This window comes from Toxotes jaculatrix, chromosome 20 (genome assembly GCF_017976425.1).
Source record: "Toxotes jaculatrix isolate fToxJac2 chromosome 20, fToxJac2.pri, whole genome shotgun sequence".
NCBI lineage: Eukaryota > Metazoa > Chordata > Actinopteri > Toxotidae > Toxotes > Toxotes jaculatrix.
Genome location: NC_054413.1, coordinates 17998508 through 18010738, shown reverse-complemented (window position 1 = coordinate 18010738; position 12231 = coordinate 17998508). Strand labels below are relative to the sequence as shown.

At 46.2% G+C, this 12231-nt stretch overlaps 1 protein-coding gene across 1 annotated transcript in view; it reads left to right on the top strand.

Annotated features, from left to right (window-relative positions):
* Positions 1–2412: 2412 nt before the first annotated feature.
* The window catches only part of zeb1b (zinc finger E-box binding homeobox 1b), a 47542-nt gene continuing 37723 nt past the window's right edge, over positions 2413–12231 (top strand). The window contains exon 1 of the mRNA XM_041065924.1: positions 2413–2503. Coding sequence (XP_040921858.1) covers positions 2446–2503 — 58 coding nt within the window. The 5' untranslated portion in view covers positions 2413–2445. The remainder of the gene's footprint in view (positions 2504–12231) is intronic.

Sequence of the window (12231 nt, the reverse complement as noted above, 5' to 3'; positions counted from 1 at the left end):
CTTTCATTTCATTGTTCACTTTAGTTAAGACAATATCTAGGTTTTACTGCTGATATCAGTGTTTAGGTAAATAACCACCTGTATGTTGTCTTGGCTCTGTCTTTATTAGCTGAGGTATAACTTTTAGTGTGCAGCGGTTGTTTTCATCAAGTTAGATTAATGCCTTGTAATTGACCTCTGACCCTGCTCTCATTCACAGTACAGAGGGGTTACCGGGAAGCTTTTGCATGCATCTAACAACTTAACCAGCTTTGTGTATTTCACATGTACCAGTGTATGAATTTGCTCCGGTACAAAATACACAGTGATTTGCCAGAGAAAATAAATCACCCTGTTTTAGTCCAGTTGCTTTGAATCACATCAGAGATGTCTTCGGGCTATTTCGTATTAGTAGTGGTCGTATAATTGTTATTCTTTTTTTTCCACAGACGCTGAAAAATGACTTCATGCTAATAGCGGTGTGATCCAAGGAAAATGGGAAAGATCGGACTTTCCATTGGATAACAAGCATCCTATTTTTCCAGGCTCGGTGTGCAGGGAACGCCGCTACAACCGCACGGTTAGCTGAGCGTCTCATCATTGATCTTTGCTGATGCAGACTGTTTCTGGGGCCTTTTTCATCAGGGAAGGCAGAGAGAGCAAGAGCCCGGGCACCCTCCCCTTACCACGTCCCTCTCAGAAAGGCTGTCTATTGGTAGAAGAGGCCACCTGGAGCAAGTTTGGAGGTGTTGTTTATGCTAAAGCTATTACTCTCTGTCTGGGCAGCCTGCCCTGAGAGCTGGACTGCTCTGCTGCTACTGAATTATTCACCCCAGAGATCTGCCATCCTATGTATACAAGCTGTCACATGTAGCTGAATGATAAGCTGATTGTCCAGCAATGAGCAGTTTGTCACCTTGAGTCTGTAAATACTTTACAGACAGATGTATATGAAAGTTCTATGTTTTGTGACATGACATTTTGTGTATGGTTAAATGATGAAATCCCGAACCCAAAATATATCTTCGAAAGACAGAAGTCAACGTGGTAACTTCTGCTTGCTCCTTAAATCACTTCCAGTGATTACAAAATGTCACAGCCCCATTAAACAGACTTTCTTGACAATACAGGACACCCAACTTGCGGCAAAACTGGGTTACACAGTCTAGCTGCCACAATAGACTGAATGATGACAACATCTCACATACCAGAGGTCCAGGCACCAGAAACCTTATAGTCATCTGCTTCAAGAATAGCCACAGCCTTGCAGCAACTGCTGCTCCTCTGACCTTATAATTGCATGTCATGGGACCTCAAGCATTATTTCATTCTGCGCTGAGTTTATAAACTTCATCTTTCTTGTCACTACAACTTTCCAGAAGAATTCACCTCAAACATGTGATCCTGGATTTTTCTTTTCTATTTACACAGAGCCCCCTGTGATAAGTGGTGTGTGTGTGTGTGTGTGTGTGTGTGTGTGTGTGTGTGTGTGTGTGTGTGTGTGTGTGTGTGTGTGTGTGTGTGTGTGTGTGTGTGTGCGCGCGCTGAGGTTTAGGTCTGATTGGACGCAGTCTGAACCTGCTGATTGTGCTGGCATGTCTGCGTCCTCTTCATCACTGCTGCTGTGAGGAGAACAGCAGGGTCTTTCTTTAGGTGGAGGATTGAATCAGTGATGACAGTCTCATGACCTCTTCCTCTCTCTAACACACACACACACGCGCTCTGTGTGCTGTGCTGTGCTGCTCCTCACACACACACACACACACACACACACACACACACACACACACACACACACACACACACACACACCATGTAAACAACAACATGCTCGGTCAAAGCTGGGTAGCTAAATATCACATTTGACGGTGCTTATCATAACATAATGTGCCCTGATGGTTTCAAAGAATAATTAATTTTCAACCAATTATTATATGTTTGTGTGTAATAGAAAAAAAAGATAAATGCCAAATACAGCACAATATTACCTTATCAAGAAAAAAACAAACACAGAATATGTGAAATGTCCAAGGTGCATTGTTGTGTTTGTTCAGGTAAACAAACTACAGGAGGTACTATAGGTAGTTTGCAGTGTTATAAATGATGCAAACTATAGTTGTGTAATAGCACAACCTGTAATCAGTACCACCTAGGCCAATACCTTTTACTTCTTACAATGGAAACTGAATAAATCAGCCGTATTTTATCTTTTAAATACAGGACACATTACTAATAGGCTGGGCAGGTACAGCATACATGCGGTCATCCCTCTTACTTCCAGTATCTCATATGAATGGTGCTGGCAGCGTGGGTCGGGGAGGTGCGGGAAGGTGATGTCGTAAAGCTGAGTGTCGTAAACCAGGTGCGGAGAAGGGGAGGTGAAGGGGAGGGAGGAGGAGGAGGAGGGGGAGAGGGGGTGAGAGAGGAGGTGACTCTCCGGCAGCATTTAGACACAACGAAAGGATCATGGCGGATGGCCCCAGGTGTAAGCGCAGAAAGCAGGCGAACCCGAAGAGGAACAACGGTAAGTAAACCTACTTCCGACGCGGAGCTTTTCTTTCGGGGAAACGGTCTAGAGGCTGTTCCGTCCCCCGGTAATTTCTCCGAAAAGTTTGGTAGCCCCTAAGTCCAGTTTTTAGTAACAGAAAGTGCTGGGAAGTAGCAAGTGAGCGCTGTATTACAGCCCTATGTGGTGTACCGTTATACCTGGGTCGCGTCTCTCCCTCCGCCTAGCGGTCCGCTGCGCCAGAGACCGTTATACGCACCTCACCCCGTTATAAGTGGACCAGCTTTTGCCTCTAGTTTATAGCTCTTTATTCATTTTAACACACTTTGAACCTCTTTATGGACTCTGACTTCATTGATTTAGTTACATTCTGTCGAGTTTTTATGCCCACCACCAAACTCGGACCTGTTTTGTGGGGGGATAACAGGCTACCTGATTGTTATTGCGGACCTCGACTAGATCTGGTTGTATTTAACAATTTGAGTTTTTAAAAACAGAAAGCATGAGATGTAACTGTGCGTTAGTCAAAAAACGCCTCGGACATCATTTGTGTTTATTCCAACGGGTGAAAAACTACAGTTTGGTCTGTTCTTTCTTTCTTTCTTTCTTTCTTTCGCTCACTCGTAGCAGGTAGCGACAGGACACTGTTGCTGGACTACGAGCGCTGACAAAACGCATTATTCCCGATTTAATCCTGCCTGGTATGTGCTTCGAATTAGGTTTATATTAACGACGACATCCACTGTGATGTTTTAAGGCAGAAAAGCGGAGAAATGCGAGCTGTTGTGTTGAAACGCGTCTCGGCCAGTTCTCTCTTTCCTTCGCCCTGCAACTTATTGTGGTGTTTGCGCTGGGTGGCCGCTCGCACCGTGCGCCCTCCGCGTTTCTATCGGGGACCTTTGATTGTAAAGTCGCGGACAGAGCTCAGCAGAAACATGGATGGGGTAAGTGAGGTTCCGGAGAACGAGGAATATCTCACGCGCTGTTTGTGTGAGCAGGGCGAGCGCAGCCCATATAAGGACAGCGGATCCTCTCCAGTCGCGCGCTGGGAATCTTGATTCTTGTAGGACCGTGGACGCGAGCGAACCTTTGCACACACTCAGCTTTTCTTTTTCTTTTCCTCTGTTTTGTTATTGTTTATTTTAACACAGCTTGTATACCAATAACACAAATGGCTACACTACCTGCGTGTTACGGTTTCGGTATGCGGGGTTTCACCCACCTGATTGTGGCGTGAAAATATTGTTCATATGGTCACAGAGTAGACTAGAGGATCCTCTTCAAGACCGGATACTTCCTCCCGTGTATTTGTAGAAAACATGCGAACGTTAACTTGGCTTAATTTTTTAGGGGAAATCTAGAGGACTTTTTTCCGAGTTGTTTACGTGTGTTTTCCTTCCACATCTGTCAGTGTTTTCGCGTCGTGGGCCGCTGTCGAACCACAGCGACGACAGTTTAAATCAGTTCTAATTGTTTTATTGAGAAAGCAAGCCAGCTTTGTCGCGGCTCCGACAACATGTGTTGTCTATCGAGCAGTCATGCTCATGTGTTGTGCCACCCAGTGTAGCTTCGAGGAACTGGGGTAATGCTGGAAACTCGGCGTTATTTTGTCAAAACAAGCCTGGAGCTCTGAAAAGGCGCTGGACGAACTCGCTTAGTAAGAGCCGATAGTTTCTGTGGTTGCTAAAAACAGTAATCCGTGGGAGGCAAAGAGCGACCAGATGAGTGTCCTGGTGCGGGTTGGCTGTCGTGCGAAATTTCTGTGGATATCCGATGAGTGATGTGAAGACTGGCATATTTTATTTTTGAGATGGGTGCTGTCACTTCGGGTTTTTTTTTTTTTACGTGGTGTGTCCAGCCCTGCATTTCGTCCAAGGTGTGGACACACCTCAGATTGACGGTCCTGCTGTCAAGGTGTGGAGTCTTATTTACTCAGGGGGACTCCTCCGGGATGTCGAGCTGTTTTCTTTTCTTTAACTTAACAGGTTAAAGGGTTTCATTTAACTTTTCTCAATAAAGACGCGACCCTATTGATATTTAAAGCCACTTCCCTCACCAAACAGATGTGTTCCCTGTTACTTTGGCCCATTTGCTTCAAAGGGCCGTCAAGGTGTGCTTTGAAGTCCTAATTTCTGTCAAGGCTGGGGATCTGTCATGTAAATCAACTCCTCTGTGTTTTGAAGGGAATGCCTCTTTAAAGTTAAATGGAAGACTGCTTTCACGTGTCCTCATAGCCTTGGGGTTTCCTATAATTTTATAACAAGTTGGCATTTTAATATGAGCTGCTGTTTTAGTACGAACCTGTTGGCTACTTGTAATACGGCGAATAAAACTTTCAATAGCAATTGCTTGAGCTCTTCTAATTAAGAAAGCCCTCAAGTTGTGCCCAGCTCGTTATGGTCAGTGGCTTTTTCCAGGGCCCTGGTTTTTGCAGGGGGAGCTGAGATCAAGGTGAGCTCCATTCCCTGCTGTAAACAGAGAGGTGTTAACAGCCTGCAGGATGACAGGTGTTTGCAATCGGCGGGGTACTACAGCTTCCTTTGTCGCTTTTCCCCAGTCAGCTCCCCTTAGGAATAGCAGCCGTTCCCTGCAACGGTAATTTAACACAGCAATTTGGGAATAGAGGAATGCACCCGGTATTAACATTCTTTGCAAAAATAAACAGGGCTGTGCTGGGACAGCTTTGTACCCATGCTCCGGGTTTTCTGAACAGTGTCGTGGAGAGACACACACAATGAGTGTGCACACAGGTATCTATTTATTTAACAGTATCACAAGGGTCATATGTCTCATCCCCTTACCTAGCTTCCTCTTTTCTTTCTTTATCTGTCCCCCTGTCTCGCTCTCTTGCTGAGGCATACTCACATTCACACGTGCACCTTGATGAATCATGCATTAAATAAGGAAAATGAGGTTGTGGGCTTGGCACTTGGCAACAACTCATGCAATGTTGAAGAGCATGTTTATTGGCCTGGTAAAACTATACTTAAACTATACTTAGTGCCCTGGACTCACTCACCCTGTCTAGAAACCATAGAATACAACCACATGCTGTGAGTTTGTGGCCGAATAATAATTAAACAAAAATTGTTTAGCTATAGCTGCAGTTTGTTTGGTGGAACAAGCAATGTTTTGGGCTACAGTGAAGGCGTCGGAGGAGGTGGGGATTGGCTCTGTAGGTCCACATGCCACTTCAGTTCTTTAAAAGACATCTGTTTACATTTAAAAGGTCCACCCCTGTTGTGTGAAGAGTTTAGCAGAGGAGGAAATTTTTCATTTATCTCACTGCTTTTCACCAACTTCCTCAGCAGCTTCATTTGAAAGTGCCAAGTAAGAAGAAAATCCCCCCGCCTCCGCGCTCTCTTTCTCTCTGCCTCTTCCCTCTCTCTCCTCCTTCCAGAGCCTGTCCTTTATTTCGCGGGGTTAAGACACAGTAGCCAGGGGTGCTGTTGATTGCCCCCTGACCTAGGCACCCATGCGTGCCTAGAGTATGACTTCACTTTCCCCCCCCTGTGCCATTGTGAAGCTTCCAGCATGTCCAATTGTGTTTGTGTTTAAGTCTGTTCAATGAAAGGGGAAGAGAAGAGCAGGGGGTGGGAGGTGGGCGAGGGGGGTGTTGCTTTTTCTCCGCTCCCTCCTTCTCTCCATCCATTCCTCTCTGACCCCTTAAACTGTGGGCTTCATGTTCCCTGTGGAGCCGAAAGGGGGAGGGGGGGAGTTGGTGAGAAATGGCTGAGGTGACTGAAGAATTTTACAACAGGTGACAACTGTGGGACTGGTGCTGGCCGATGAAAAGCACGACACACATGGCAGCTATCTCACAGACCTGTTTGGGTTTTAGGGTCAAAACTAGCTGCATGTCATGCTTCAGACGTGCATCAGCAAAAAATAACCCATAAAGAATTTTTAGACTCTGTACAGGTGAAGTTTACAGCCTGTAGCTTGTTGGTTTTTTTATTACCCATGTGGAAGTTTTGCTCCCAGCTGAACTTCATTCCTCAACGTGTCCATCAGGGTGGGAAAAGGCCCGTCCTCATCTGATCTTAAAATTATGTGATGTACAACCACACTCCCACCTCTGTTGAGGCAGCTTAATGATTAGCTGCTCCCATGGAGGCTGAGAGCATTAGCCTATAAAAAGGTAAAGAAGGGGTTTTAAACCCAGAGTCAGTTTCAGTAACCCCCTTAACTGCGCTTGGATGTGCTTTATTGGGGTTTGTGTGGCTGAATGCCTAAATGAACCATTGTGTGTTCAGGCTTTAGTGAGAAAGCCTGAGGAGAAAGAGCCTAGTTACCTTTGCAGTTTGCCTGCTCTACCTCATACACTTTCAGTGGCAGAAGAAAAGGCCCATTCAGCGGGCCCGGCATGGGGAGGGAGAGCCCTTTTCACACTGGGCTTGTGGGAAACTTCTCCTCCATACTGTGCATGCCATTTGCATATGACCCATTCTTTTCCCAAAGGTCCCTGCGAGGGAGGAATCCGCGGAACGTTTGCAGAATTCATCAAATCCCTCTCTCACACGGCCCTCGGGCTCTCAAGGGCCCGTGTTGCAGCACTCTGTGTGACATTTTTGTCTTGGAAAGGTAGCTTACGTCTGCGTCACGCTCGCTCGCCATAACGTTAACACCGACACATCGCCGTGGCATTTCTGTCCTGTGTACTTTAAAGTGGCAATGCGTGCTACCCAGCGTGCTGTTTTTAATGTCAGGGTGAGGGCTTAATTTGGCACAGCAGGCAGGAGTTTCCCCGAATCCCCAGCAAGGGCCAAGAGGGGTCCATCTACATGACAGGACAATATGATGGGGGCCTAGGCTCCCTAATCAATGATGACGCAGCCAACCACAGATCACCAACACTGTGCCTGAAAGGACAAAAATATCAGGAGTTGTGTGTGTGTGGTGGTGGTGGTAGTGGTGGGGGTCTAAAAGGGGTAAGGATGAGGCGGTGGGAGCTTGTAGCGACGCATCAGCTCAGTGAACTGAACAAAAACCGTTGCTCTGGAGCAAAATGTGGTGTCCCCAAAACAGCAGCATGCGCTGCTTCTCTCCAGCATAGAAAGATAATTTAGGGACTGTAGTAACCAGAGCTGCTGCCTTCATATGACACAGCATGTGGAACAGCATCCATACTGACATGCTCGTTGTTGCTGAGTGAGTTGTGTTGCTCTGCAACAACTCTGACAGCCTTGAACCTAAACACTGATACTGATACTGAAGGTGGTGTAGGCAGGTATTTGTTGCAGTGCAGTGTAGGGAGGAGAGCTCAGTTAAGTGTATCATGTAAGCTAAATGAGCAGAAAAACCTCCTCTGCCCTCCCTCTCCTCTCCTGACTCCAGAGCTCTGAGTCTTGGGCAGACAGGTGTGTTTGCATGACTTGCAACCTTATGAACTCTCCGACTTTTCTTTTCTAGTTCCTCCTTGTTCTATCAGTCTCAGCCTCTCCCCACAGGTGTGGGGGTGAGAGATAATATTCTCAAGTAGTGTGTATACTCGAGGGAGAGATTACCTCTAAATTGCCATCCTGGTGGAGATAAATATTGTGTACTGTGTGCCCAACGCTTTCTGTTGATGTGTGTTTTTAATCATGTATTTGGTGGCTGCTCATCAGGCTCACAGTGGGTCCCTTTGGGTCTGTCTGCAGACCCCTCCTTACTCCCCCCATCATCACCACTACCTCCTTCTTTCCCTTCCCGCCCATCTATCCCCTCCCCTCCTTGTGGTGGTCCTCAGTGGAGCGGTTAATGAAAAAGACTGGACTGACACAATAAGCAGAAGGCGGGCCCAGTGAGGGGCACTTACGCGAGCTTGTGTTTGTGGCAAAAACTCAAACCTCTGCTGTAGCGTCACTTCAGACCACCTGACTGTCAGTTTGTCATCGTTTTTTTTTTTTTTTTCTGTTGTCTTTTTTGACAAAAAAAAAAACGTTCGATGTCCAGTCCCTTTCAAATGTGCTTGACCTTATTATGGTCCCACAGTGCCTCTGTCTGCGGGGATGAAATTAGATGACATCAGATGAGGAGTAATCCGCTGCTATGTATTGTGCTTTGAACACAGCCGAGTGGCTGGCTTTTTGCCAGCCCGTTATGATGATCATATTGATTTTCCTCTCTGTAGCACACATAACTGATAATGGCCCTCCTGAGGGGGTACGCATTCATATTCACATACAGATTCCAGTTGTCCCAAGGGCCGCGGTGACTAACAAATCGAGTGCACCTCTGTCTGCCTTGCTAGGGTAGGTTAGCACTGTGACAGCTTCTGCAAAAAAAAAAAAAAAAACCTTAGTCACCCTGTTTGTTAGTCAGAGAGAAGGCCTGCCGCTATGCTGAATGTCAACATGGATAAACTTCCACACTGGATTAATGAGAGGAGAATGGCCAGCCTGAAAACAGAGGGAGGGCAGAAGAGAGGGAGGCATGGAGCATCCGCATCGCCCCATTTAACCCATGAACGTTTTGTTGAGCTCCTCATGACCCCGGCTTGTGTGACCCAACCTGAGGAGGCAGCCAAGCCCAGACACACTCACTGACAGTTGTAAGAAAGGAGCTACATTATGTCTTTGTGAATGAAAAACACAGAAAGTGCATGGACAAAAGGTAAAAGGACATAGGAACAGCGTTTTATGTAGCCTGGACTGAACCGATGCTGTGTCCCTGAAACAAAGATGAAAACAAAGGCAGATAGAAGCTTTTTTTTATAATTCTATACTCAGGGTAATTATAGTATAGAAATGTACTATATTTCCTAACTAAGCTAGTATTTTGTTTTCATATAGTTCTGTCTTTCCTAAAGTTTAATTAAGTTCCTCCTTAAGGAGACGAAACAGGCCTGGCTGCTGTTTTAGAAAAATACCTGTCACTGACTGAAGAATGCATCCACATCCGAGCTTTACAAACAGTTTATTCCCTTGTTACATTACTCCATATGTTTCTTACTTCTGCCATCTGTCTCACTGTTATTTTTCTATGTCAAAGTATTGATTTTGTTCTTAGTCTTGCTGATCCACCTGTAGATTTAAGCTTTCTACCCCAAACAGCCTGTAATGCACGATAGAAGACCTGAGCAAAGTACAGAGTGCAGTTTTTTTTTTTTTTTTTTTTTTTTTTACTCGTGGTCTCTATGACTCTGGGAACTGGAATTAAGCCAATGACTTTTGACCTGTCTCAGCCCACCTGTCCTGGCTCAGCCGCTCTCTCCGCTACCAACGTTCAGATGTTTACAGTTAAAACATACTGAGGCCTCCCCGAGCGGGTTCTATAAAAATGGGTGTGGGTGTAATGTGTGTGCGTAGTGCACAGTGAAAGGAGGGGAGCAGATACCCACGGATCTCTATCTGTCTTCTTACTCATGCTGACAGGGCCCTCCCCTCTCTTGTTACACTGGCGCCGGAGCTTTTGCCTGCAAGTCAATGAAGGACGGCCTTTAATTGATCACGTTTGGAGTTGAGCGACACCATTAATTAGCGCTTGCTCATCACTTGTTTGTTTGTTTTGTCCTACTGTTCCCATCATAACACCCATCAGTAGCTGTGTCATGCCAGTGCAGTTACAACATCAACAAAGCCACATGCTATTGCCCCGCCGTCGGGAACTCTTCTCCACTTTCCTTCAGTGACCCTCAAATTCCCTCTTTCTCATAAAGCGCCTCACTCTTTGGCTCCATCCTGAGTCCTATGTATTCTTTCCTTGTTGCTCTGTCTTTCTCTTTCTCTCATTCCTCTCCCTGGCAGCTGCATTGGCTCTGACTCTCCAGCACCAGCAGGTGCTGTAGGCATGCAGCAACCCAGCTATACGGCACTCATAAATAACACCTGACAAAAGTATGAGAGAGCTACAGCCAGAGTGAGGGAGGGAGGCAGAGATTGAAAGTTTCCTCTGGCAGGAGAACAGGGTGTGGCTCACGGTCAAATGCTGGCCTTCTCAAGAAGGACATGTTCAGAATAGAAAGAGAAAACGTGAGAGCAGAGAAAAGAGGAGGAATGTGAACTTTTTTCTTTTTTTTTTTTACTGTGAATGTGTCGCCTGTTCTTCTGAAGTTGGCGCGCCTCCTCAGTGCCAACTTTTCAATAAACCCCTTTCATGCAAATTTCTGATAAATGGATCTTTTTAAACACAAGGCCGGCACTAAGTGACTGGTTAAGGAGCAACTTGAATTGGAAGGAAGGGAGCGTTATCTTTTCTGTAATTAGGATGTAAGAGCTTGGAACAATGTTAATTGTGCTCTAAAAGCAAATGAAGAGGTCAGGAAAGAAATTATATGCACACTTTTATAATCATCATTGGTAATGAACCAGCACTCGGAATAAATGAACCCATAAATCAAGGACTATTAATGAACACGGCTCAAAATGTCTCTTTGTCATTTTATGCTCTTCAAATCCACCAATACCAGGCACACATCCTGTCTCATCAGAAGCTATCGATCAGCTTCTCAGGGCGAAGGTTAGTTTGTCATTTTCTCTTGCCTCACCGTGAACAAAACCAGGAAGTGTGTGAGAGATTACGGCCCAGGATGCAACCTGAAAGCCCTTTATCTCTGTGAAAACAAGAGGCTTCCTGCGGCCCTGCTCCCATCCAGGCCAGCTCCCCCTCCTTCACCCAGCCGGCCCCCAGCACCTGTGGCAGCCTATTTAAGGCTCCTCATCGGGGGCTGCGGGGACCACAAACCGGGGCAGAAAACATGAAAGCCTGGAAAAAGAATCACTGCTATTGCTAAGATGCAGGCCTGGCTGTTTCACGGCAGACAGAGGGCAAAGAAAAATAGCGTCTCTTTTGAGACACATTAAAAAGATTTCGCTCTGTAAATTGAAGGGTGAGCCCAGGAACGAAGCTTTTTTTTCTTTTTCTGCGGTGCGCCTCGCTATCCAGCTGAGACTTGGAAATAAAGCGGAGGAGGACTGTAAACTGTGTCTACCAAGTGACTTTCAGTGCCTCCAGTCACTCCTGACTTGCCCATAAAGAGCACATAGTGCCTGGGCACAGTAATGACACACAGGCCCAAAGACAAGGTCCTGTTTGCCTGTCATGTCACTGGCATTCATTTGAGGAAGTTTTTGACTTTAAAAAGACATATTTGTGTCTCTCTTTTGTGGCACGTTTGTGAAACCGTTACTCAATCTTCTGAAAGATTCCTCCTCCCCCTTTTCAACATAAGATTTTCCCTCTCAGCAAGTATTTTCGATGAGTAAGCAATGGTACGTTAAAGCTTGGTCACCTAAAGTTGTGTTGTTAACCCAAAACCTCAGCCATAGAAATCACTGCTTGCTCCTTTGAGTTGCTGCCACAGCTGGCAAGGGTGGTTTGTCTTGACAGTGGCCTGCGTTGAATTTCAATGACCCCACCGCCACCACCACTCCCCCCCGCCCCCGTCAGCCGGTCTTATTATGCCATCGCTGCTAACTGGCTCCTATTCACTGCAGTGTCCTGACTTCCCAGAGGGACCTAGATAAACAAGGGCTATTCAGTCACTGAAAAGCTCACCCCCTGCCAGCCTTGGGCTGTCCTTGTTTCAGTGCCAGGCTGCAGCGCGTCTCGCTCGCCACCAACGCCAGCAGCAGTGGGCACCGTTCCATCAATTCTTTGGCGACACGCAGCACACTTTTAGAGGGATTAAACTTAGACTTAAAAGTGATGACTGATAAGTGGCTGCCATTAATGTAACATGTGAAGGATGAGGAACGCTGGAGTTGTGCAAGGAAATGGTGCATATGCGTCTCTCTGCGTGGGTGTGAATGTTCCTGTATTAA